At 39.1% G+C, this 24,546-nt stretch overlaps 1 protein-coding gene across 2 annotated transcripts in view; it reads right to left on the bottom strand.

Moving 5' to 3' along the window:
* The window catches only part of LOC112153358 (clathrin heavy chain 1), a 27,972-nt gene extending 3,426 nt beyond the window's left edge, over positions 1–24,546 (bottom strand). The window contains exons 1-31 of one of the 2 annotated variants that reach the window (XM_024283530.1): positions 24,175–24,546; positions 21,143–21,350; positions 20,800–20,802; positions 17,913–18,181; positions 17,678–17,839; positions 17,478–17,591; positions 16,616–16,789; positions 14,207–14,404; positions 13,478–13,678; positions 12,223–12,375; positions 12,012–12,134; positions 11,797–11,934; positions 11,439–11,603; positions 11,172–11,352; positions 9,671–9,834; positions 9,460–9,585; positions 9,243–9,385; positions 8,931–9,165; positions 8,710–8,832; positions 8,430–8,575; positions 8,162–8,345; positions 7,867–8,059; positions 7,619–7,776; positions 6,599–6,763; positions 6,384–6,491; positions 6,055–6,222; positions 5,825–5,974; positions 5,598–5,729; positions 5,407–5,517; positions 5,168–5,338; positions 3,510–3,731 (exon numbers count right to left, since the gene is read on the bottom strand). In XM_024283530.1, coding sequence (XP_024139298.1) covers positions 3,510–3,731; positions 5,168–5,338; positions 5,407–5,517; positions 5,598–5,729; positions 5,825–5,974; positions 6,055–6,222; positions 6,384–6,491; positions 6,599–6,763; positions 7,619–7,776; positions 7,867–8,059; positions 8,162–8,345; positions 8,430–8,575; positions 8,710–8,832; positions 8,931–9,165; positions 9,243–9,385; positions 9,460–9,585; positions 9,671–9,834; positions 11,172–11,352; positions 11,439–11,603; positions 11,797–11,934; positions 12,012–12,134; positions 12,223–12,375; positions 13,478–13,678; positions 14,207–14,404; positions 16,616–16,789; positions 17,478–17,591; positions 17,678–17,839; positions 17,913–18,181; positions 20,800–20,802; positions 21,143–21,350; positions 24,175–24,216 — 4,830 coding nt within the window. In that variant the 5' untranslated portion in view covers positions 24,217–24,546. The remainder of the gene's footprint in view (positions 1–3,509; positions 3,732–5,167; positions 5,339–5,406; positions 5,518–5,597; positions 5,730–5,824; positions 5,975–6,054; positions 6,223–6,383; positions 6,492–6,598; positions 6,764–7,618; positions 7,777–7,866; positions 8,060–8,161; positions 8,346–8,429; positions 8,576–8,709; positions 8,833–8,930; positions 9,166–9,242; positions 9,386–9,459; positions 9,586–9,670; positions 9,835–11,171; positions 11,353–11,438; positions 11,604–11,796; positions 11,935–12,011; positions 12,135–12,222; positions 12,376–13,477; positions 13,679–14,206; positions 14,405–16,615; positions 16,790–17,477; positions 17,592–17,677; positions 17,840–17,912; positions 18,182–20,799; positions 20,803–21,142; positions 21,351–24,174) is intronic. The other variant, XM_024283531.1, reaches the window with a different exon arrangement.

The following is a 24,546-nucleotide window of genomic DNA, read 5'->3' as shown; positions in this document are numbered from 1 at the left end:
AAGAACACTTAAGGACCCACTCCACTCATCTTTTGAGTTACTTTAGAAGTATTACCATAGTTTTTTTAATTATGCATCTTTTTCTCGGACAGTTTCTGTTAGGGGTGGGGATATTTAACCCCCACCCCCCCATTCTTTCAATCCACTTAATTGAATTCGATTCAATTAAATTGAGTTTAAACATTTAGACACATTTGTTTAGAAGTACATTACATACAGAGTTACGTGTATTCTCAAATGGAGAAGCTCTAATTGTTCTGCTTCTCCTGGAGAATGTTTCAGTTGGGCCACTAGGTGGCGATCGCACTTTAGCATTATTCCTTATTCCAGAAGAAGAAGCATGTTTGAGTAGAACAGTGTAAAAGGTTACTTTTAAATTAATATTTCCTTAAGAGTTTGTAAAATTTATACCTGTGAGTTTACAAAGATGTTAATTTAGTCAGCAACGTATGTTTAGGTCGACTGAGCGTTAGCATTAGCCGTCCTATGGGAAATTCCATTATACGTTAGCATCAAACTAGCGGACTTTAGCTTTAAGTGCCCAATCAATCTCTGCTCCTGATTCACAACAATTTAAATTAATAAATACTCAGAAAAGTTTCTTAATTTCTTTATACATGTCCTCCATCATGAGAAAAATGCAAAAAGACGTTAAAAGCAACAAAGTCAAATTTTCGTTGAAGTGGGTCTTTAAGTGAAGCTAAACTTCCCTACAAATATGTCCACAGCTTCAGTGTTTCAGTCACAATGCTTTGTGAACCGTAGTAAACAAAGGGGCAAATCTGTATGGAAAACAAAAGATAATTTTGGGAAAAATGTTGCTGCTAGTTAAAAAAACATGTTTTGAGGAGCATGGAGTGAATCTACTGTTTTATCAATTTTTTGTGCTGGAGTGTTTGCTAAGCAGTTCAGAGGCAGACAACTGCAGGAAGAAAAAGAATTAGCAGCCAGACAAAAGCTGGAGGGATTACGTTCAGCCGGTGACAGTGTGCAATGCAGAGAAAAACCAGCACAGAAGTGCGATTTCCTCCTGGAGTGGTTCTGGTTCTGGGTTCAGTTCTCTACATACCTTCTACTCCACAACTACACTGGACTCGGTTAAGCAGGCCAAGTCAAGAAAAGTCAGGCTGTTTCATTTCAGAAGAGTCGACAGACATGCTGAAGCAGAAGTTGAGTTATTGTCTTCTTGAAGATAGCATGAGAGGAGGAGGAGGAGGGCAGAAGGGGGTGAAGGGGGTGGTGGTGGGTGAAGGGGGGTTTGTTTCAGCCAGTTCAAAGTTTCCAGAAGCAGGCACAGCCAACAACATTACCTTCAAGCCTAAGTGCTGCTGATGCTACAGAGGGAGGAGGAGGAGGAGCATGCTGGTTCCTACAACTCGTTACAGGATCTTCAACTAACTTTAACTAGAAGACCTTTTTTATTTTTAAAGGTCACAGAGAGACAACATACAACCTAAAGTATCCTAACCTAACACTGAGGAACTGTTTTGTAGACGAGAACAAGTTAACGTTAGATTCAAGTCAAAAAGCTTTGCTGCATTTAAATCCTGATCTTTCTAAAGGAACATCTAAATATAGGAGTCTGATTACTCAGATTACATCTGAACAATAAGCTGCAGGCAGACTCGGCACTCTCACCACTAGATGAAGAGTAGCATCGGAGAAAAAAATCCTTTTATCTTAAAAAAGTACGGTGGCCCTGAAGTCCAAATCATTCAATGCAAAATCATAAAGATCATGACGAATTAAATAATAAAAACAACATTAAAATTTTGAAATCAAAATGTTATTAAACATTTTTATAAACGCAAGCATTTAAGAAAACAGAGGTTATTTTCTGAAATCTAAATGATATTTTAAAAAATTAAACTGGAAAATGTAGGTACTATGGGACGTCAGTGATTGGATGATGACTGTTCTTCTTTTCAACAGGAAGTTATTTGGCCACGCCCCCTGCAAACGTTCAGTGATGATTAATCATCACATCATTCAAAACTCAAATGTCATCATCCAATCAGTGACATCCCATAATACCCAACTTTTTCAGGTACTTATGTTATTTCATTTTGACTTATGGAAATGAATTTTGTTTTCCAAAAAAAATTATTTATTTATTTCATTTTTTTAAATTAAATTTTGATTTCTTAAATGTAATGTTTGTTTTATTATTATTTGTTTTGCTTTAATTCTCTTGGTGGTCTTGTATGTTTTTGTGTTGATGTGAATTGGACTTCAGGGCCACCGTAGAACTAGATCTAAAAGTCTGTGAGAAACGACAGCAGGTTATGGACCAACTCTTCATCCTTAAAGAAAAGATCCCTCCATAAATAATCTGGAGTTACTTAATCCTCCAAAAAAAACAAATATTTAAAAAGGACCCACAACTTATCCTGGGGTTTGTGGTGCCATTGTTAGCAGAAGGCAGAGGATTTCACGACATTTATTTTTTTATTTGCCATTTGTTTTTGTATTAAAAAAATGTTAGTTTAGGGGTTGTTAACTAAATACATTGCACTAAAACACTGAAACAGTATAAAACAAAATTTTCTCAGCAGAAAAATCTGAGAATAAACTCCCAAAGACTTCCTTCGCTTAGATTCAATCCAAAACGACTGATCACTTCCTGCCTAAAAGCCAAACTAATCCAGCGACACCAGCGGACAGAGCTGGGCCGGACGGACGGGTGTGAGGACTCGAGTGGAGGTGAGGAGTTCACAGAAGGAAGCAGCGGAGTGACAAGAGGAAAGGAGGGAGGCATGCAGCTTCTGCTAGTCTTTTACTCCTGCAAACTACACACTACAGGACACGGGGAGGGGGGTCCGAAAGAATGATTAGAAAATGGATTGGACTTTCACCTTTTCCTTTATCGAATCAACCTGGAAAGGAAATTCAGAGAGGCAACTTAAGGAGGAAAAAAAAAACCCAAACAAGAGTCTCCCAAAGCAGAAACCGACAGAAGAAAAATAATAAAACAGCAAACAGGTGACTTGGAGGAGAAACACAAAACCTCTCAGTGAGATGAGGGTAAAAAAACGCCACTTTTGATACAAATGCAGACTTGAGATTCATCTAGTAACTAACATTTATGGTAAAGTTGTTGTATTAAATAATATATTTGTAAAATATTTAAACAGTTTTCTTCTGTTGGAAGAATTTAAACGCTGAGAATAGGCATGACTGTTACTCAGACATCAATGACAGGATGAGCGACACTAATCTCCTCTGTGACACATTTGTATGGAAAAGCAGCTGGAATGAAGGGAAAGTCAAAGTCATGACATAACTGACGGAAGCATGGGGGGGATGAGCATGAACGCAGGAGGACTTGGAGACAGCTATAGACACCTGAGAAGGTCTCAAGATATAAAGCTTCATCTATTTCTGTGTTTTCAAAACTGCTGTTACGGCTGTCGGAAACCTGTATAGATTCCTTCTATTTGGTGCAGATGACATTTTAAAGAAGATACAGAGTGGTGTCATTTCTGTTCAGCTCCCGCCGGCTGACCCACCTTTGATAGGTATTCCCTCATGACCTGGATGAAATATGGCATGGAGAAATCCATGATGTTGTGTCGCCAGGCGGTTTCCAGCACCACGTCTGGCCGCAGCAGGTCGTAGCAGGTGAACAGGCAGGCGGCGAAGCACTCCTTCTTGTCTTCCAGCAGGAACCAAGCCAGGAGCTCCTCCGCCAGCTCGATGTCTTTGGACTCGGATGCGTACTGCATGGCATCCTGGGAGAGGAGGTGAGTAAAGGAGGAATTTAACTTGTTTGCTTTTCAGTTCTTCTGATTCTAATACTTTATGTTTTTGCTTTTTTAAATGTAAAGCACTTCAAGCTGCAAAAAGCATGAGAAGTGCTTTTATAAATAAAGACCCACTCTGATTGGGGGTGGGTTAACATTTCTTAGAATTACATTTCTTTATTCAAATGGTTATGAATCAGGAGCAGATAATATAATGCAGTTGGAAAATGATATAAAACAAATATACTGCTCCATGCTTAGAGCTCCCAGAAACAAAGAGGGGAAGTGGGGGCGGGCCTGCTCGACACCAACACTCCCGCCCACAACTCAGGGTAAATTTCTAATGAACTGCTGCCTAAAGCTGACAGCTTGCTAAAATGTTAGCTAAACCCCAAATTGGCCAAAATACTGGAAACATGTCTAAATTAGCAAAAAAAACAGCAGCTAGCATAATGCTAAAATGTTAGCTAAACTCCAAATTAGCCAAAATACTGGAAACATGTCTAACTTAGCCAAAAACGGCTAGCATAATGCTAAAATGTTAGCTTAACTCCAAATTAGCCCAAAAACTAGAAACAAGTCTAACATAGTAAAAAAAACAGCATAATGCTAAAATGTTAGCTTAACTCCAAATTAGGCAAAAAGAAAAAAAACTGGAAACAAGTCTAAATTAGCAAAGAACAGCATAATGCTAAAGTGTTGTTTAACTCCAAGTTAGCCAAAAAACTGGAAACATGTTTAAATTACCCCAAAAAAGCTAGCATAATGCTAAAATCTTAGAAAAACTCAAAATTAGTCAAAAAAACTGGAAAGATATCTAAATTGGCCAAAAACAGATAGCATAATGCTAAAATGTTAGCTTGACTCAAAATTAGCCAAAAAACTGGAAACATGTCTAAATCAGCAAAAAAAAAACAAAAAAAACACTAGCATAATCCTAAAATCTTAGCTAAACTCTCAATTTACTTTAGAAACTGGAAAATGTTCTAAATTAGCCAAACACAGCTAGTATGTTGTTAAAATAAAAGCTGAATAACAAATGGTTGGTGAACATTTTTAAGTGTGAATGGTGTCTGTAGCTCAAAGTATGTGGATGTTTACAAGTCTCAAAGTGCAGTTTTTGAAAGAGTTGAGCAACTCATTACTTTCCAATGGGACATTTTTTGACAAATATTTTAAAAACTATAAAGTTTATGAATACCAAAAGTACAAGCGGTAATGTCCTGAAAAAGCTGAATGTTTTGATACCCAGATTGCTGAGATTGCTGAAAATGTGATTGAGGTATTACATGCAGAAAACATGTAGAGAAAAGAGCAGGAGAATTACTATTTACACTATTAAAAGACCACTGGGAACACTCAAGAATCCCTTAAAGGTTTGACCGGAGTGGGTTTTGAACTGTAGCGTCAGGACAGAGGAGCACCTTGTAGAGCTTGTCCTTCTTGCAGAGCTCCACACTCTGCTTCCAGCGGTTGTTGCCCTTGAACAGATAAGCTGCGATCCTCCTGAATTCAATCAGCTCGTGCTTCTCCAGACTCTGAGCCAGGGAGATGTTGTCAAAGTTGTCATAGGCGTCGATGGATGTGCGCAGAGCCTGCAATTCATACAAAGAATTAGATAATCAAGCAGCGTAAAAAAGAAAACCGCTTGTGGTCTTCATACCGCAAAGTCTTCCTCGTTAATGAAGAGGTTGTTAAGTGCTTCGTTCACCGCCTTGTTGTTGTGATTCTGGACAGACCTAAGGTATGGTTTAACCAGAGGCAGCTGTTTCACCTAAACACAGACAGAAAGAGTCACTTTTCATCATCATCTAACACCATTTTGTTGGCAGTGATCAGGAGCAGAGCTGGAACCTTGCTGAAGAAGTTAACCGCCCGCGTGTGGTCCAGTCGAGGAGAGAGGACGATGAGCAGGTCGTTCAGCAGCAACGGTTTGAACTCCAGGTAGAACTGGACAGCCTTGTAGTAGAGCTCCACATTTGCCACCTACATCAAGAAGAAAAAGCTTTTCTTGCATCTGTTTTAACATCATTATTCTGAAGCCTTTTCAGCTGCAATAAAAAAAAAAAATAAATGGTTACCTTGGTGACGATGTCTTTGAACTGGCCTTCCTTCCAAGCATCAGCTGGATGGTTCATCATGGTGATAATGGCGTTGTCATACTCCTCATACTTGTCATAGAGGAAGACGAGCTCCGCCCACAGGTGGGCCTGCTCAGCTGCCCTGAGTACCTAAAAATAAATGCGCTTATTTAATAATAATAATACAAAAATCATAATAATTTTAAGCCCGACGTTGCGCCCATAGCTACCTTTGGAATGTTAACACGGGACCAGAAGAGCTCCAGGTGTTCCCTCATCTTCTGGGGTTTGAATTTGGAGTAGAGGATGGCCAGTTCAGTGAACATGCCCATGTGAGCGCGCTCCAGCCCCAGCGCCGCCTCCAGCATGGTGATCAACTCCTCAAAGTAGCCACGGTCCTGCAGGACACACACAGTTAAACTATCACATGAGTGTTCAGATTAAACTGTTTCATACTATTCAAATGCAGTTTTGAGGACACACGACTTTATTTCCTGAGCGTTTCCATCATTAAAAAACAGCTGGAAGCATGTCTGCAGTTCACCAAGCCTTCACTCACCTGGTAATAGTTGATTAGCTCCTCCAGCTCATCCGCATGGACAACGATATGCAGGCCGCACATCTGAGCAAGGCGGAACTCTTTCCCATCCACACAGGCGAAGCACACCTGAAAAATTTAAAGTACGTCATTTCCTGTGTGCGACTTTCAGAATATTCACAATCATTACAGAAACAAAACTCAGATTTAACTAAATCTTATTGGTCCTTCCTCACCTCCTTCCAGGTGCGGGTGCTGTTGGCCTTGCGCGCCCCGTCCACAGCTGCCTGGTATTCTCCTAGGTGCACCAGCGTGGAAGCCAGACGCCCAAAGTTGGACACGTTGTTGTATAGCAGTTTGGCAGCCTCGTACATTTTGTCGTCATAGCAACGGTCACCCACCTGATGGAAACCGCACAGAGCAAAAATCTGTTAACAACTGCTTCTTAGTTAAAAGACAGTTTAACTGACCATTATTTATAGCAGGAGTTACGTTCTAAAAATAACCTCTTTTTTTTACAACTATTATAGATGTTTTTAATGCTCACTGCAAACTTAATACGTTATTTTTTTCAGATGGACGTGAACATAACACTTTTCTCTCTTATTTCAACTCTCAAAGGTCAAACCTTCTTAGAAAAATTGGTTCTATATTATAGAAGGAAAACAAAAATTTGAATTTCTTTACAGGAGACAGGATATTAACTAACATTGGTTTAGAGAAAATTACAACACAGAATACGATGTACTGTGACAAAAAAAACGTGCAAAAATTGAATTAAAACAAATCCACCAAACAGCAAGACCACAACAGGTGAATCCTGATATAGCCATTCACTGTATAAGAGAACTGGACCGAGTCGGAGTGATTTCATCCATAGAAAATGACTACATTTCAGATGCAAAAACATGAAGCTCAGTCACCAATTTTTTGCGAGATATTGGAGCCAGACATCAAGCAGTGATTAGTCCATGTCGGTCTGACTCAATGTTTCTATAGCAACCAATTTCAACCAATCAGAAGCTTGATAAGAGTCCACGCCCCTTTCATTTAAAAACTACACTAAATGTTTCAAACATTGGGTGTGGGGCCACATACTTCGAGGCATCCTATTTAAAGCATGTTAATTAAAAAAAAAAAGTAGTAGAGCAAGAATGGTTATTCTGACAAATATAGCTGATAGAAGTTCCTGTTCGGAATGCCATCCAGTTCTCATATACAGCCAATAGTGTAAATGTGAATGTTCTGGAACCCACTTGCTGAATGTGCGCATTATTTGGACCATTGATGAACTCCTCCAGCTCAGCAAGCCGGTTAGTCTTGGCCAGGGCAAAGATCAGCTCCGTCTCGACGTAGGACTCTCGGGCTTTCTTGCGAGCCATCTGCAAAAACTTCACAAGGTCCTCCCAGTTTCCTGCAACAAACATTTCCCCATCAGTTTCACCCACGCGGCAGACCGTTCTCATTCCAGTCGACTAAAGACGTTGTTTTCGGATCATCTTACCACTCTGTGCTGCTGCCTGTCCCACCTCCATGTAAGCAGAAGGGTCATCCGCCTTGATGTAGGAGTCGATGGCTTCTTTTACCAGGCCCTTCTGGAGCTGAGCCTTAGCCAGCTGACTCCACACTGGAGGCTCATTGCAGCGCTCTGCGAACTCGTAAGCTCTGTCCAAGTTCCCGATGTGTTCAATCAGAACCTGGAGAGGACATCGAACTTTAAAACTCAGAATCAACAGCAATAAAAGCTCTAAAATGTCTATTTTGTAACCCTTGAAAACATTTCAAGAACCCAGACTCACCTGCACAGCAGAAGTGTTGACATCAAACTTCCGGAAAATAGCGAAGGCCTCCTCGAACAGCTCATTGCTAATGGCAATGTTGGCGATGTCCGGGGCGTCGTAGTTGTCGAGGCGGTTGATGTACTCCATGACACGGGTTCGATCCGCTTTGATGGCTGTGAGGATGAGCAGATTCTGTAGGTTTCTGAAAACGACCAAAACAAGCAGGCGTCCGGTAAGTCCAACAAGTCAGACATAGTATAAAGAAGAAGCTGAAGATCTGACAGACCTGTGCTCACTGAAGACTGAATTGTCCAGCACAATCTTCTCCAGAAGCTCGATGAGCTCGTTGGGAAGGTCTGCGGTCATGAAGGCCTTGACGGTGACGGACACTTCCTCTGGATCCTGCGTCTCTGACAGGGCGGTCTGCACAACCTGAGGAGAGGAGAACGGCTCGTTTGTGTCGCTGTAACTCAAAAACAGAAAGTCCATCGTGTACGGTACAGATGTGTCACTGCAGGGTTAACAGAATTAAGAATGGATAGAAAGGCGACTCGAGGGAACCAGACCTGATCAATGAGCGGCCTCCTGTAGTTGTTGGTCTCCAGCAGCACGCTGGCCCACAGCTCGGGGTTCTTGCGGCGTACGAGGTAACGGGACAGACTCTTGAACAGTGAATTCTCATTACAAACCTAAAGACAAAGAGCCACAGGAGAACCACTAAATCCATCAAAATCCTCAGAGAATTTGAAAATTTCATTCCAACAAATCAGAAGATAGATTCACTCACGTGAATGAGTTCTTGGTCGCACTGCCCTCGCTCGTAAGCCACACAGGCCAGGTGAGGGTCTCTCTTCTCGCAGTACTTGCCCACCACACGGCTGTCATAGTAGGGGTTCTCCCTTAAGAAGCGCTCGGGGTTGTTGTTGCTGTCGATGTAGATCTTTGCCAAAGCGTTGTGGGTTGCTGGTTCTTCACATCCCTCGTGGATGCGAGCCTCCAGCCAGGGCAGCAGCAGCTTCAGTCTGAGAAATGAGAAAAAACATTTTTAATAAAAAAACAAATCGACTGTGAGAGGGAGCAGTAGAGGTTTAGCACTAACCGGTTTCTTTTCTCCACCTCGGCAACTAGTTCATCAGTGGAGAACTGACCTCTCACCACCATGATAAGATTCTTAATTACGTCCTCAGCGCAGTCCACATCCAGCAGACCTCCGATCACTACAGGCAGACGGCTTGGGTTCACCTGGACAGAACCGTTATGGTTACAGTCAAAAACAGCAGGAGGGTCAGGGGGACGTGTTGAGTGCAGGACGGTACCTTCTGCACGTAGATCTCAATGTATTTCTGCAGGCTGTTGCGATAAAGGTACAGAACCAGATCGTGAACAAAATCAAAGCGGTCACAGACGATGATTAAGGGCAGCTGGTCAGTTAGCTTGGCTTCCTGTTGAGGAGAAAAAAAAATAAGAATAATTTGGATCCATAAATCCTAAAAAGGTTTTCTTTTAAAGGTCCAGGCTGACTCGTACCTTGAGGAAGTTCTTGACCCGTTCCGGGTCATAGCAATTGCTTTCTCTGCAGATTCTCTCCACTTCTTTGATCTGACCCGTCTTACAGGCGGCCTGGATGTATTTGAAGTGGACCTCTGGATCCTGGCTGAAGTTGACGATGGAGCCCAGGAAGTAGAACAAACCTGCAGCAGAACCAAGCCGACTCGTCACAAGAACTACAAGCAAAATCTCAATTCTCAATTACATGGCCTCATAGGTTTTTTATCTAATAACCCTAAAACAGAACCCTATAACAGACATGTCTAAAGTCTGGCTCGTGGGCCAAGTGCGGCCCGTGAATAACTTTCTACTGGCTCACAGGCTCTTGTCATAAAATCCTGTGGCCCTCTGTATTTATTTTTTTTTAACTGTACGTACGATTTCCTGATTGTGATTGGCTGAATTACGTTGTAGGCGGTTAACCTCTGGCAACAACTTGGTTCAAATCAGAAATCCACAGCAATTTTGGTACACCGTATGTTTATTTCTGTTCTATATGAAAAACATTAAAAGTATCCCATTAAAAATAATTAAAGGGTAACCAAACCTTAAATCAACATTTTTGTCTATTAACCTCTATAAATGAGGCTTTAAAATGCTGTCTGTTGATCTTTGTCACATTTTTGACTATTTAAAATAAAATTGATTCCTGAAATTTTAGTCTAAACCGTCTATATGCTGCCTCCTACAGGTTGGAACGGGGTATTACAGTTGAATTTTGTGGTTGGTCAACTGGTGTGAGTCCCACGTCATTTCAGAAGTTTCACATCATCATGGTCTACAGCTCCAGTGTAAAAGCCTATCTTTGATCTGTAACAGTCTGTTTTTAGCGTGTTAGCTTTAGCCTGCTTGTAGGCGTTTTGTTTTCGGTTGTCAAAAATCTACTGGCTTGCGTAACTTTCCAGTGGACTTGGTAGTTAGGCTATAGTTGTTCAGTGCAATTGGCATTGAAACCAATGAACTCCGTCCTTGTGATGGATTTGCAATGAACATTTCACTCTGGATTGTTTGCTTAATACATTAGCCTTTATAAGCTATGATGCTAGCTTCATTTTACCACTCGCTTCGGTTTGGACCATGAACTCCTGCCTCTGGAGAAGGTGGAGAAAAATCCTCAACCTCCACAGAAAGTTCTGTTGAGATACTAGCATCACTTTGTGAAGTCAGCCTCCAACTGTCCTGCTGCATTCTCTTTAAATAGTTATTATAGGGGTTCAAAGAATGCCGTCTGATTGGTTGGCCCTCACATGTTTTCACCTGACTAAATCTGACTCTTTGAAAACAGTTTGGACACTCCTGCCCTAAAACAAGACTAAACTAAATTATAGAAAAACATGAAATTGTAAAAAAAAAAAAAAATAAAAAAAATAAAAAAAAGTAATAATGTGTTAATTCAGCAAAAAATGATTTGTTACAATCATAGAGGACAAAGTGTCCTGAAGGAAAGTAGAAAAACGTCATTCTGTCATGTTCGTCTTACCCTCAAAGCTCTTGAAGGACTCGAACAGTTCGGTGAGCGACTGGGTCGTGAGCTGCTCGTGGTACTTGGAGGCGACCTGCACACAGATCTGGAGGTTCTGACGGATGTTAGCAGACAGCATGGCCCTCAGACACTCCAGAGAGTCCTCTACGGAGAGGGAGCCGAAGAAGTTCACCAACCACTGCAAAACAAAACAATCATTTAGTTGAGCGTCTGGAAGCAAAAATAAGAAACGGAGGCACCTTTGATTCTATTTTGGTGTTGTACCTCTGGGTTAAGAAGGTGAGTGTGGACCACGGCCCGCTTAATGTCGTACAAGTCGGTGTAGTGCTCCAGCGCCCTCTGCAGGAGGCCGGCCTTCTCACAGAGCTGCGCCACGTGGGCACGATCGTAGTGGGTGAACATCTGATTTCCCAGGATGGCGTCTGCAACCTTCAAAATAAAACACACTTTCCCTCACTCTTTTGAAGACTTCTAAACACTCTGATGAATGGAGGGGTAACAATTAATGTGAAAAATATGTTTAACAAAAGGAAAAACAAACTGATTTGAGAAATGTCAGCTGAAAATTATAATTAACTGTTTTCAAATGGAATTCTATCCGACCCTTTGAATGTTTCCGTACCTGTGGGGCGTGGACCAAATTCATTTCCAGCAAGCGTGTCTGGAGAGGTCCTTCCATGGGCCTGTTGTTCTTCAGAGCATCCAGCAGGAAGGACGTGCACTGCTGGATCAGGTTGTACTCCATGAAAACATCAACGATCTGCAGAAACAGAGAAGTGTCCGTTGAAGATTCACATTGAGTTTTATCCTATGAAGATAGGAACATAAAGAGTTCACCTGAGTGATGTCAGCCAGAGGTTCTTCATCCTGGACGAGCATTTGGGAGAACTGGAGGCCCTGCTCTGGACTGATCCGCATCACATTCCTTAACAGAAAAATCCAGTCTGGAGTGTAGCCCACCTGCAGAAAGGACAGGTTCTTGCTAAGCTTCCAGACATCCCCCATTCCTTCCCAATGGATGTAAAGACAGCTAAACAGACGCCGATACCTTCTTGGCATAAAGGACAATCTTCTGGAACTGTCCCGTCTCTGCAAAGCACTGAATGACTTTGTTGGGAACGTTGGCTCTGAGGTAGACGCTGAGGGCCAGAGTCGGATCGACAGATTTCACCAGGTCTCCGAGTTCTTCAGAACACTCAAGCTGGAAGCACAAAACAGACATCAAGGTAGGAAAAAAAAAAGAATCTGGATGAGAATCCTCCAGAGTGATGACAATTTGGACAAACAAAAAATAAACAGAAAAATATTGAAGTAAATAATTTCTTTAAATTTAGGCTTTAAAAAAAATGTTCCAGACAAATGATCACACAACTGAAAGACCTTTTGTGTTACCCTTTAAATAGTTCACTTACACAAAACACAAACTGGGAAAGTGAATGTATTTGCAAACAGTCAATACATATCAAACATATTTGCAAATCTTTATCAAAATTCTAGAAATCTTAAAAAAAAAAAAAAGACAACAACACTGTCTCCATTAAATCATAATTATGTGAATAAACACAAATCAACTCATTGATGAGTCATTAAAAACGTGGTGATGGATGAGAACAAGTACTGATTTCATTCAGTTCACTAAAAAGGGAGCATTTGGGTGATGCCACAGCAGTGTTGTGCGTGCTGCACACGTGCAGCCAGTCCATTGACAGTAGCAGATGCACAAGAGAACCTTGTTTTAAAAGGAAAAAAAACTATTCTAACTAGTAAGCAGCTAGACCCTTTTTTCTGCTGGAAAACACATGCATGGCTTAACAGATGCAACGATTTTGAGGAACTGTTGATCCGATTCCGTATGACATGCAACTTATAGTGAAGCTGTGGGACTTCTTGTGGCACCCGCTGTGCAGCGTTCAGGGCAGACACTTCCCACCGAGAAGCACATTCAATTCAAAAAAAGCGCGTCCATTTCAATACGCCCCAAAACCACCCCCTCCAAACACAAAACTTATTTTTTGTCGATAAATGCGAGTTTTTTCAAAATTGTGGCGTTTCCATTTAATTCATTTTTTAATCAAACATCCAATTTGCACAATTTTGTAGTTAATGGAAACGCAGCTAATAGTGTTTTTTTCCCCCACATACAAAAAAATGTAGTTTGATTGGTTTAAACACCACAGAAATTTTCCAAAGGAGCAAATGTATTCACAGAAAATATTTTGTTTAAAAAAACATTTAGATATATAAAAAAAATGATAATATGTTAGGATCAAGGGGATGTAACAAAAAAAAAACCAAAGAGGCACCTTATCTTCTTTTAGCCATTTTTCCAGCAGCTGCTTGCGTCCCTGTTGAAGGACAGGTCTGCACAGTTCCAGAGACTCAAACTTGTTCAGCTGTCCTTGATCCAGAAGGATGCCAAAGTACTGAAGTAACGGAGACGTCTGCCCGGGCTGAGCCGGGACACTTTGGAACCTTCTTATGGTGTCTGGGGTTCTTAAGATGCCCTGCAGGGAAAACATTAAAATGAAAAATAATTAATATAAAACACTGAAGTACTGATTAGTAGTGAAGTTGCAATAAAACAGGGGTTTAAAAACAGTGTTTTTAACATTTTCTTTTTCTGACGGAGGAAAACAAATTTAAGATCAAACTTTTTGAGTATTTGTTTATTCAGATTGTTGTGAATCAACAATTCACAACAATCCCAACCACAACTCAGATGTGAATCTCTACTGAACTACTGCCTCTCTGGAGAAACTATCGTAGAAAACAGTTTTCTTTTTGTTTGCTTGTTTTTTCATTTTGGAAAAAAAAAAAAAAAAAAAAAAAAAAAAAGGTATCATAATTAAAAATACGACTTTTAAAAGAGAACAAAAGATGATGGGAGTGGGACTTTAATACACCAACAATGAACGTAAGCCTGTTTGACAAACACCCTCTTGTGTTTCCCACACTGAGCCCAGCAAATCTGCTGGGTCTTAAGGGTCTTAAGTTGTGTGCGGTTTAAGTGAATCGCGGCGTGCTCACGGTACCTTAGGCGCGTTGGCTGCCACCTTGGCAGCTTCAGAGTAATTCCCTGCTGCAAAGAGGGTGTTAAACTTGCGAGCGAACAGCTCCTCGGCGCCAGCGAGGTTGTTGCGGACGGCCATGCGCAGAGCGAGGTCTGGATTCTGGAGCACGTTGGTGATGTAGGGAATGATGTTCTCCTCCTCCACACAAACAGACAAAACCTGGAAAACAAAACACAAACAGGCAGAAGACTTTTTACTAATTGAAAAATCACAACAAGATGACAGAAGTTTATGATTTTTTTAGCTATGTTTTAAATTAAATTAACTTAAAATTATGCTAAATCAACAGATGTTATTTTCTCCGTTTGTAAACTGACAAAAGTCAATTAGAAGAATTGCGTTACCTGCAATAATGCTAGTGTGAATGCTTTTTGCTGAAAGTAGTTACTGAAGATTTTTGTTGAAAATGGTGAAGCAATTTACTTCAATTGCTGAAGGGATTTGCTGAAAAACTATAAGTTGTTAATTTTGCTTAAAGACTGGAATTTCACTAAAGAACTATGAAAGAACGCTGAAATTTACCTAAATTTCTGAAAAATTTATAGTAAAATAGTTTAAAAATCCCCAACACATGCCAATTTTGCAAAAAATCTTTAGTGTGTTGCTTAAATATGAGCTAAATTCTAAATTAGCCCAAAAAAACTAGCTTGTTGCTTAAATACGAAATTAGCCAGAAATTCCTCAGTAAACTAAATTGTCATAAACGTTAGCCTGTTGCTCAATTAGAAGTTACACTCTAAATTAGCCGAAAAAAAACTCGGTAGATAAAAAATTAGCCATTAATGTTAGCCTGTTGCTAAAATATTAGGTAAACTCCATTTTTTTTAATTACTGTAAAAGATTTAAACATAGCTCATGAGTACATTTAAAGGTTTGTTGCTAATCTACTTAAAATTTTGACATATGAAGACTCTCATTCATTTCCTATGGGGTTTATTTTGCTCAATATTTAAAAAAAAACTTTAAAGTTTATGAATACCAGCAGTTATGTCTTGAATAAGCAAGCAAAAAAAAGGAATGTCCTGAACGTTTTGATATCAAGATAGTTGGAATGATTGAGTTTTTACGAGCCAAAAAATGTAGAACTTACATTTAAAAATATCTGCAAAAATTCAAATTAGAACTTAGTTTTGAGACTATTCATCAAATATAGTTTTAGATTTAATCACGTCTAAAAAGTCCAAACAACATGTGCAACAGAGCCAGAACACAGAAAAACCTTTTTAATTGATGTTTTTAATATTGATATATAAAAATAAATAAAAACATGATAGGAGCAAGTGCTAGTTTGAGCCACCTCGGACAAACAGAACTATTTGCTTTAAATCAAACTTTATTTATAAAAAGTACTTTTCAAGTTTTGCGCATCTAAGAAGGATTTTTAAGGATTTAAGAATTACTTCCAAGCTACCTTCAATTTTAGTTAGTCCTGTTTTAATTCCATGGTAACAGCAAAAAAGTAACAGCAAAAAAAAAAAAAAAAAAAGATTTTCAAACAATTCTCAACTTTATTTTAGAAATCCAGCTTTTTATTTGTTGAAAAACTGGAAATTATGGGGCATTAAAGTTTATTTAATTTTTTCCAATGCCATTATCATAATATATAAAGGATTTTAAGACTTTTTATGGATCTTTCCTTCCTTCAAATATAAAAACAAAAGCTTTTGTGTAAATCGGAGTGATCTCAGCACATATGAAGGATGACTGCATGTACTGGTACTATGTGCAAGTGCAACACGCAGAGTATGAGGCACCTGCAGGTGACAGCCCAGACAAATAACAGGATTAGAGGGTGTAGTGTGCCTGGCAAAGCCGCGCTGCCCCGTTGAGGCTGTCACATGTTTGCCAACACATGAACACGCCATTCCATCTCAGACCGCTTCTCTGTCAAGGTCACACCAGAGGAGCCGCTCCGATGTTCAAAGGAGCCGAGTCGCCTTCGGGGACGTGAATCACCAACGAATGTCAGCAGTCAGAACGGTTTCTGTGTGAATCTAGTTCATCTGGATGTTAGAATGTTTGATTAAAGAGTCCTTTCCTTTAAGATATTTGGTAGAAACTTAAAAAAAAAAAAATAAACAATAGAATAAATATTCATATTTTTATGCTTAAATCCTTCAATTTAAAGATTTTTGCTGTAATTTAGTGAAATAAATCAGATGTATTGAAGAAGTAACAGGATTTTTAACTCAGTTGTACTATTAACTGCAACTCTTTAACACCTTAGGCGTCGCCGGTGACGCATACACACAAAATTGTTAAAATACTCAGCCGCTTTTCTCCTTCAGAATCTGCTGGAATTACCGTGTTAACGGTTGAAAAGTTACAGTAAATTAAAGAACAAAGTGATAAGAATGTGGGATGGAGTACCTGTCCTTTCCTGTTAACTCCAATGATTCCAGCTGTGGGTTCATGGGGGGCAGTGACGAAAATAGTCTCCCCGCTGATTCTGTTCATATAGATGCACGTTCCCGTCTCCAGGTCGTACAGGTGGATGTAGCCGTACTTGGTGATGAGAAAGACCACATCCTGCTTGGAGCTGATCTGATGAGGAGAAATTGGGATCAGTTTTTTAGATTTCAAAATAAAAATTCAACTGCATCAAAAATGGTGAATACTTTTGAAGTCCAATTAGGATTTTATTTTAAAAAAATATTCCCAGTAGTGTTTTAATTCTGATTATGGAGTTTTTAATCAAAATCCAACAACCTAAATGTCTTAAAAAGCCATTTTTCATGTTAATCTGAAGCCTCCATTTCCAAAATGTCCTCTGACGGGGCGTGGCTTTTGGAGCTGAGCGGAGTAGCCCCGCCCCTGATCCTCCCCCTGTCTGATTATGATAGCTCTGTGGCCCAATCTGAATTCTTCCCTTCCCCTAGCACTTCTCCCTTCCCCTCCATTTGAAGGGTGAGTTTAAGTGCAAGAGTGTCTGAGAAATTTATTTTTTAAATCCAACCCTCCAAACTAGACAAGCTAGCTGGAACAGATGAGGGTTTAGTGCATGTGCAGCAGAGCAGTTGATGGAAGGACGATCATTAATTCAAACAGAGTCTGTCTGTGACTGCTTGATTCAAGAAATTTAAAATGAGAAATACAAAAACAAAATTATTTCTTATTATATTAGTTCTCTTTCATAAGAAAAATGCCACACACGTTAAAATCCCAAAAAACACGATTTTCACAGGAAGAGGACTTCAAAGATTCCTTGACAGACGGACAGAAAGTTTGGTACCTGCATGGCAACAGGGAAGTCGTTTTGTGCTTCTGGAGGAAAGAAAACGTCGACGGCTTTCTTTGGAAATGGCTGGTTCCCGGTTGGAGGAGTTCCCACTTCAATGATGTGAAGCTAACAGAGAGGAGAACAAGAAATTAGGAGCCTCTGGAATAAATGTATTTGCAGGTGTTTTCTTGTGCGACTGCAGGGAAACGTACTTTTCCTCCCGCCTGTCCCCGAACGGCGAAACAGAACAGAGTGGACTCTTCGGCGTTGCCCTCCATCTTGAACTGAGCGAAGCCTGCAGCGTGCCCTTCAATGGGCTGGGACACCTTCCTGTCCACAGAGTACAACTGCATGGCTCCAACAACACGGTTTTGCTAAACAGAACATACAAACCAGGTAAGATTCCTTCCTTTAAACCAAAATATTTTCAGCTGCTTCAATGAGCACCTGTGCTGAAATGCCAATTAGAAGCAACCATTTCTGTTTGGCATCAGTGCGGTAGTTGATGATCTGACAGCCCGCCAGGCTGGAGTGGCGGTCAAAGACTTTGATTGGTTGGGAGTCGCCCTCCATGCTCCAGTGGTACACGGCGTTGTCTGTGACCAGCGCCACGGTGTTCAGAGAGATCCACTTCCAGAAGGTCACATCGTCTGTCATTGTGTGAGCCTTCATCTTGCTCTTCATCTCAATGTTAAAGATCTGCAGCGTCTTTGCAGCTGAAAACACCAAGAGACCAGGTTAACCTCCAACCCGCCGGCGCCCAAACTCAAATCTACAGACTGAACCCACAACACACAACTCACAGCAAACTATTGGTTTGGTTCCAACTAATAGTAGAAAAAAAAATGTATTTCATTGTGTGTGTGTTTTTTTTTTAAATCTAATATTTTTTGGTAAATATTAAAAAAAAAAGAGAGGCTTTTAACTTGAAAAAAGACAGCCGTTTTTTATGCCTCTTTTTCTTTAAATCAGGAAAATATTACGTATTTTCAAATGTACATTTTTCAAGGTAAATGTTATAAAGTAATCAGATTACAGTTATTCTAGTATTTTATATCAGATTAAAGCGTGGTTTCTCAACTTCCTCTTTTTTTTTTTTAATTTCTGGACATAAATCAACACCCCACCACCTTCACTGAAAAGATTAACATCTTTTGCTTTTAAATTTAAATCTTAAAGAGATCAATGAAATTATTTACCAAATCTCTTATACTATTTTATCATTTGTCATAAATCAAAACTTAAGAAAAAAGTTAAAGCAAGCATTTAAATGCCCACAGTGTATTAGTATCCTAAAAAAAGAACACAGAATGTGTGTCGTGGTGTGAAAGTCGACCACAAAGATAACAGATGTGATGATAGAGGAGTGACGGACAGATGCACTTAGTCAATGTGGAAAAAGGCCGACTAATGTCTTTTGCAGAAGCACCATTAAAGATTAAGCTATAATTTAACACACTGTATCAGTGGTAACAAGTTGTACGAGCCAATAATTCCTTCGTTCTACATTGTCGTAAACATCACACGACTCAAAGGAGGAAATGTGTGTTGATTCATACGGGGAAATAACATCCTCCCTCCTCCTCGTTGATTTAATCACTTTTATTTCTTAGTTTTGTCGCCTATTTTACCGGCTGATTTTAATTCTGTTAAATCGTGTGTTATGAAAACGTGTCGGTTCCTGTCTTTACGCTAATTAGGTTGGAAATTTACTTCACCCAAATAGACGTTATTGTATTTTGTGACTAAACGAATGCTCACCGGGGTGGAATGCAACCTACTCTATTTTTAGCCCTTAAATTTGTCAAAATAATTTGAAATAAAATAGAAAATTCCAGTTGAAATGATTTAGACTGAAAATGATTGGATTTTTATGCAAACATTCAGATTGGAACAATTAGTGATTGTAATTAACTCTGCTTTAATGCATAATCCTCAAACCTCTCCATCCGAGAAGTATTTCCTCCAAAACCTAACGTGAGATTTAAATGTAAAAAATAAATTACTATACACTATTATTATCATAAAATTACTTAAAGAGTCTCTGATGGAACCAAACAGTGCAATGAAAATGATAATTTGGTTTGTAAGCAGGCAACTCATTCTTAATGGGATGAACTGAGGATTTCAAAATAAAATAAGAAAAAAAACTCAAGAAAATTTAAAATCAAATCTCTAAATGAATGGAAGACATTTTAAAATTTGGATGCATATGGGCACACATAGCATATATGTGATAAGTACTGTATGTATATATACTATAAAAACCTAATTGTGGTTAAACAGTTCAGTTTTCCTGCCTGTTCAAGTCTTTTGCATCTTAAAATATTCAACAGAATATTGTTGTGTTATAGAGTTTCTGCTACTAAAATATTTCCTGCATGATAATGAAAGCAGTTTCTGAATTCAGAGAGATGGCTTTCTATTAACATAATTAATAAATCAACAAAAGGAAATATTTGAGGGGCCTCTGGTCACATGCAAGATGACGCCAGAATCAATCTCTAGCCGGAAGTGGAAATTTTGCAACTATAGACGATTGCGTACGCAGAGATTTCCTAAACTTTAGGAAACCCTTTCAAAAATTATATTTAAAAAAAATTTAAGAACTATCAGCTTTTAAATATGAATAAACTGTAACTGTAACAGTTTAGTGTGCAAGATGAGCTTCAAATCATTTTATTTCTTTCAAGTTAATATTAACAAGTGTTCAAATTTGTAGAACTACACTCGTTTACCTGCGGAGAAAAAGCCAGCGAAATACAGTTTTCTCTGTGAATCAGCTGATCATTTAGGTAGTTATGGTACATCAAAGGGGGGAAAAGGTGGAAAGCTTAAAAAGGGGGGTTCTGGTCGAGGACTTCTGGTCAATGATTTTGGACACAAATTATGTTTTTTTTTTTTGAGACCGGCTCCACCAGAGAGAGGGACTTCCGGCTATTTATTTTCAGGCGCCATATTTTTTCTCTGTGGCCAGATTCTCTTGAATATTTTGCTTTCAGCTTTTCTTTGTGTTATTTTTTTTTGTATGTATTTCCAGCATTCAACATCATTTCCACCACAAATATAGTTTGATAACCACACAAGAATAACAGAAAAATAGATGCAAGCAATGTGGTGTCTGCAGAGTGCGGCTAATCGTGGTGTTTTTGAGCTAATTATCCAATGTGTGAAGTGGATCTAGAAGACCACCGGCGAGGCCCGCTTCAAGCTGCCGTCCTTTGCAATTAATTTTGTTGTGTTCTCCTTGTGTGTCAGTACTGTGCAAACATGTCAAAAAACAGTGCATAACAGGATCACTTTGACAACTCATGATATGTAAAGTTCAACTCACCGTCTGCACACATAAGAGAGCAGGAAGAAATGAAAAAAGAACAAAAACAAGCAAAATACACAAAGCGTTCATGACAGTATGATATGTTTCTAACACTGCATTTCTTAAAAACAGTATCAACATTTAAAAAATTGAAATCTGTTCGTCCACAGAGATGGAGTGGCTAACATCAAAATGAAAAGCAGACTGTGGGAAATATATAACCGACAACACAAACAAAATTTACACCAGTGACAGTTAAAGGAGCAAAGTGGTAAGAAAGAACTTTAACTGCTAATGTGAGCAGAGAAACCTGCCTTACTTTCTGTCTGGCTCTGCGTCGTGCAATAAAACGGCGTCTTACCTTTGAGCGCGATCACCTTGCTGGCGGGGTTCATGATGGCACTGTCAGCGGAGATGGGCCGGCGGATGGGATTGTTGGGGTCGGCCATGTCAATGATGACGACCTGCGCCTGCTCGCCCACTTTCTCCCTGACGCATATGAACTTGTCTGACTCCATAGTGAGCGTGCTGAAGCCGATGTTCGCTGGGTTTATCCCCAGGTTCTGGAGCTGTCGTATGAAGGTAAGAGGAAAAATAAAGCTTTTAGAGGCAACTCGAAATGCAAAGATGATAGATGGTTGGTGGTCATCAGTGATTAGATTGTCCTTTCCCTCAAACAATATCCTGTAGACTTTCAACAATTTGTTGAAAACAGTTGCAAGAACTAAAGGAACAATAGATAAGAACAACAACATCTCTAGACATAAGACAGGGGTGTCAAACTCAATCGCACAAGGGGCCAAAATCCAAAACACACTTTAGGTCACGAGCTGAACAGGATAAACATTTACTGACCACACTAAAACTATATTTGTAAAACTTTGACTTTTTAACATAATTATAAACTAGATATTTAGCATTACCTCCAATAATACTAATGTGAATACTGTAAGATGAATTTGGCCGCTGAAAATGTTAGGGATGATAGTTGAAGATGCTGAAATTGATAGCTGAAAACCCTGAAGCTGATGGCTAAAAGCGCTGAAGTTGATAGCTGAAAACCCTGAAGCTGATGGCTAAAAGCGCTGAAGTTGACAGCTAGCTAAAATATTAACAAAATGCCAAATTTTCCCAAAAAAACAAAACAAAAAAACTTTGGTTAACCAAAACAACTAACATGAAGCTGAAAAAAATAGCTAAACTTCAAAATAGCCTAAAAAACGGAGGAAAAAAGTTTAAATTTGCCGAAACAGCAAGCGTGTAGCTGAAATATTACCTAAACTCCAAAATAGCCTAAAAAATCTTAGTAAATGCCAAAAATTTCCAAAGAAGCTAGCAGAATCCCAATTTTCATAACTTTAAAACCATAACTTTTTAACATAATTATGAATAATAAAAAGGCAGGAACATTATTCCAGAATAAATCAACTTAAACCTGAAATAACTTTCAATATTTTACTCTCCATAAAAATATATTTTGTCAAAATTATACAAGTTATAAATAAGAACAAGATAACATTGGGCCATTAATAACAATAAAATAAAATGATCCGGATATAATTACCCGAGGTCCGGATCTGGCTAAAAATCCCTGTCATCTACACAGGAAGCACAGTAAGTCAAAGGCAATATGCTGTTCACCTTTCAGCATATCCCGTCAGGGATCACCACAGCGAACCAGCTTTCAGCGATCATTTAATTTGGCAGAGTTTTACCTCAGATGTTCTTCCCAACATAACCCCTTGATCCCAACTGGGGACCTGCACAGGGAAACCCAGGCTCAGGCCGGGCTGTGGCTACGCAGATATAATATTAAATGTGCAGTAAATCCTTGTTTATCAAGCTGGTTTATGTATATATATAAATGAATCAATTATCTTTAAATATAGATTTACAATGTTCATTTAAAAAAAAAATGGATCAAATTTATATTTTTTAAAGTCCTAATTTATGGATCAACTTGGCCAATTAGATGCAAGAGAAACCATTTCAACTAATACTTCTGACAAAATCTTTTACCTATGTTACATATATAAACTTGTGATGCCACATAATTATTTATTCTTAAATAAAAATTGACATTCAATTAAATAAATAAATAAGAGTCCAAAATCTCATCACAGAAGTTGATTAAGACTTCTCGTTTAAAAAAGATTTTTCCAAAATGACAAATAAAAATGCTCAACATTGGTCAAAGAATAAAAAAAAACAAAAAAAAACAAAAGAGAATATTACTTAAAAAGATAGATAGGACAGAAATATATTCTGATAAATTAAACCAGTTCGGGTTCTAAATTAAGTTAATTTAGCATCCACTAGAAAGCGAAAATGCAAGTGATTTTTTTTTCTTTTTAATAGCAAGAAATAAGGAGTTAGTGGATTTCCCAATAAAATAAAACAAACAATGTGTATGGATTAGCTTTTTATCATATATTTCCTCTTTTTTTGAAGGTATGAACTGTAGTGATCAAGTGTTTTAGATTCATTAATTATTATTTTATTTTATCTGTTTGTGGCATTTTATTAAAATTGGGGGAAATGTATAAAAAAACATTTTTTTTTTACTTTAACATTTTTAAATATTATTTATGGATTAATAAACTGAGCTAATTAAAAACCCAGATTAAGTAAACTAATACACAAGAGGTTTCAAAATAAAAGTATTTGTCTTTTATTGCTTATTTCCGTTTTTTGAAGCTATAAACTAATATTAGTACATTGAAATAAATTATTTTTATTTCAGCTGATTATTTGTGAAATTCTATTTAACCACGCGTGCTCCTTCTTGCTTTCGTTTTACTTTTAGACTATTTAATATTAATATTTAGATAAACTTGAAACGTGGATGGATGTCAGGAAAGACCCGGATTGAGTCACCTCGGTTCGGCTGTGAAAACGTCGTGACATTGTTCTGGATCAGGGCTCCTGTCACACTGCAGCTGTTTTCCCATCCGGATTATACATTTTTAGTATTTTTATTTATTTGTTTGTTTATCACATTAGCTCCCCCAAACAAGCATCTACGGCATGTTTGCATGTGAGCAGCTGAAGTGTGAAGCGTGATGGTCATTAAATGACGCGACTCCAGCATCACGAAACGCAGCTAACGGTTCAGAGCTGCTGCAAAAAGACACTAATCTGGCTCTGAGGGGGATTACAGAAATAGATCTGAAATAAAAAAACTAACTATGCTAGTTGTCTATTGTTGTTTCCCGGAGGGAGGGAAATCAGTGCAATGAATGAAAAGTGCTGTTTTTCTAGCGGCTGACTAAACGGGGGAGGGGAGGTCATTCATTCGCTGCGGGTATTGACGTTTAACGTTAGCTCGGCTAGCGAGCTGTCAATTAGCGGGTTAAACAGCAGGCAACACAAGCATCCCGTATCCGTACGTACCTGTAGGTGCTCCTGGAAGCGGATAGGCAGGATCTGAGCCATGGTGGTTTTCTTAAGCTTCTCCGGAGTCCTGAAATTCTAGCCTTCCAGCTAGCTAGCTAGGCGATAGCACCGCGCTAGCTACGACCTCGCTGTTCGTGTAGGTCGAAGCCAGTCAGGGAAAACGATGACACGACGAAAAACAGAGAATGATTTACGGGGTTGTTGGTTTCCGAAAGCGCGTAGGAGTTAAATGTTGGACGTATCCCCCTTCTGTGTATGCTTTCTGCACCGCATCGGTGAATAGCAGCGGCTATGGCTGATCTTCTCTGAAATCCGCAATGGCGGCGGAAACGGCTTCAGCGCCTTCCCAGTCCGGAAGCTGCCAGGAAG

This window comes from Oryzias melastigma, linkage group LG10, assembly GCF_002922805.2.
Source record: "Oryzias melastigma strain HK-1 linkage group LG10, ASM292280v2, whole genome shotgun sequence".
NCBI classification, from domain to species: domain Eukaryota; kingdom Metazoa; phylum Chordata; class Actinopteri; order Beloniformes; family Adrianichthyidae; genus Oryzias; species Oryzias melastigma.
The sequence above is the reverse complement of the archived record's forward strand: the minus strand, read 5'-3'. Positions and strand labels throughout refer to the sequence as shown.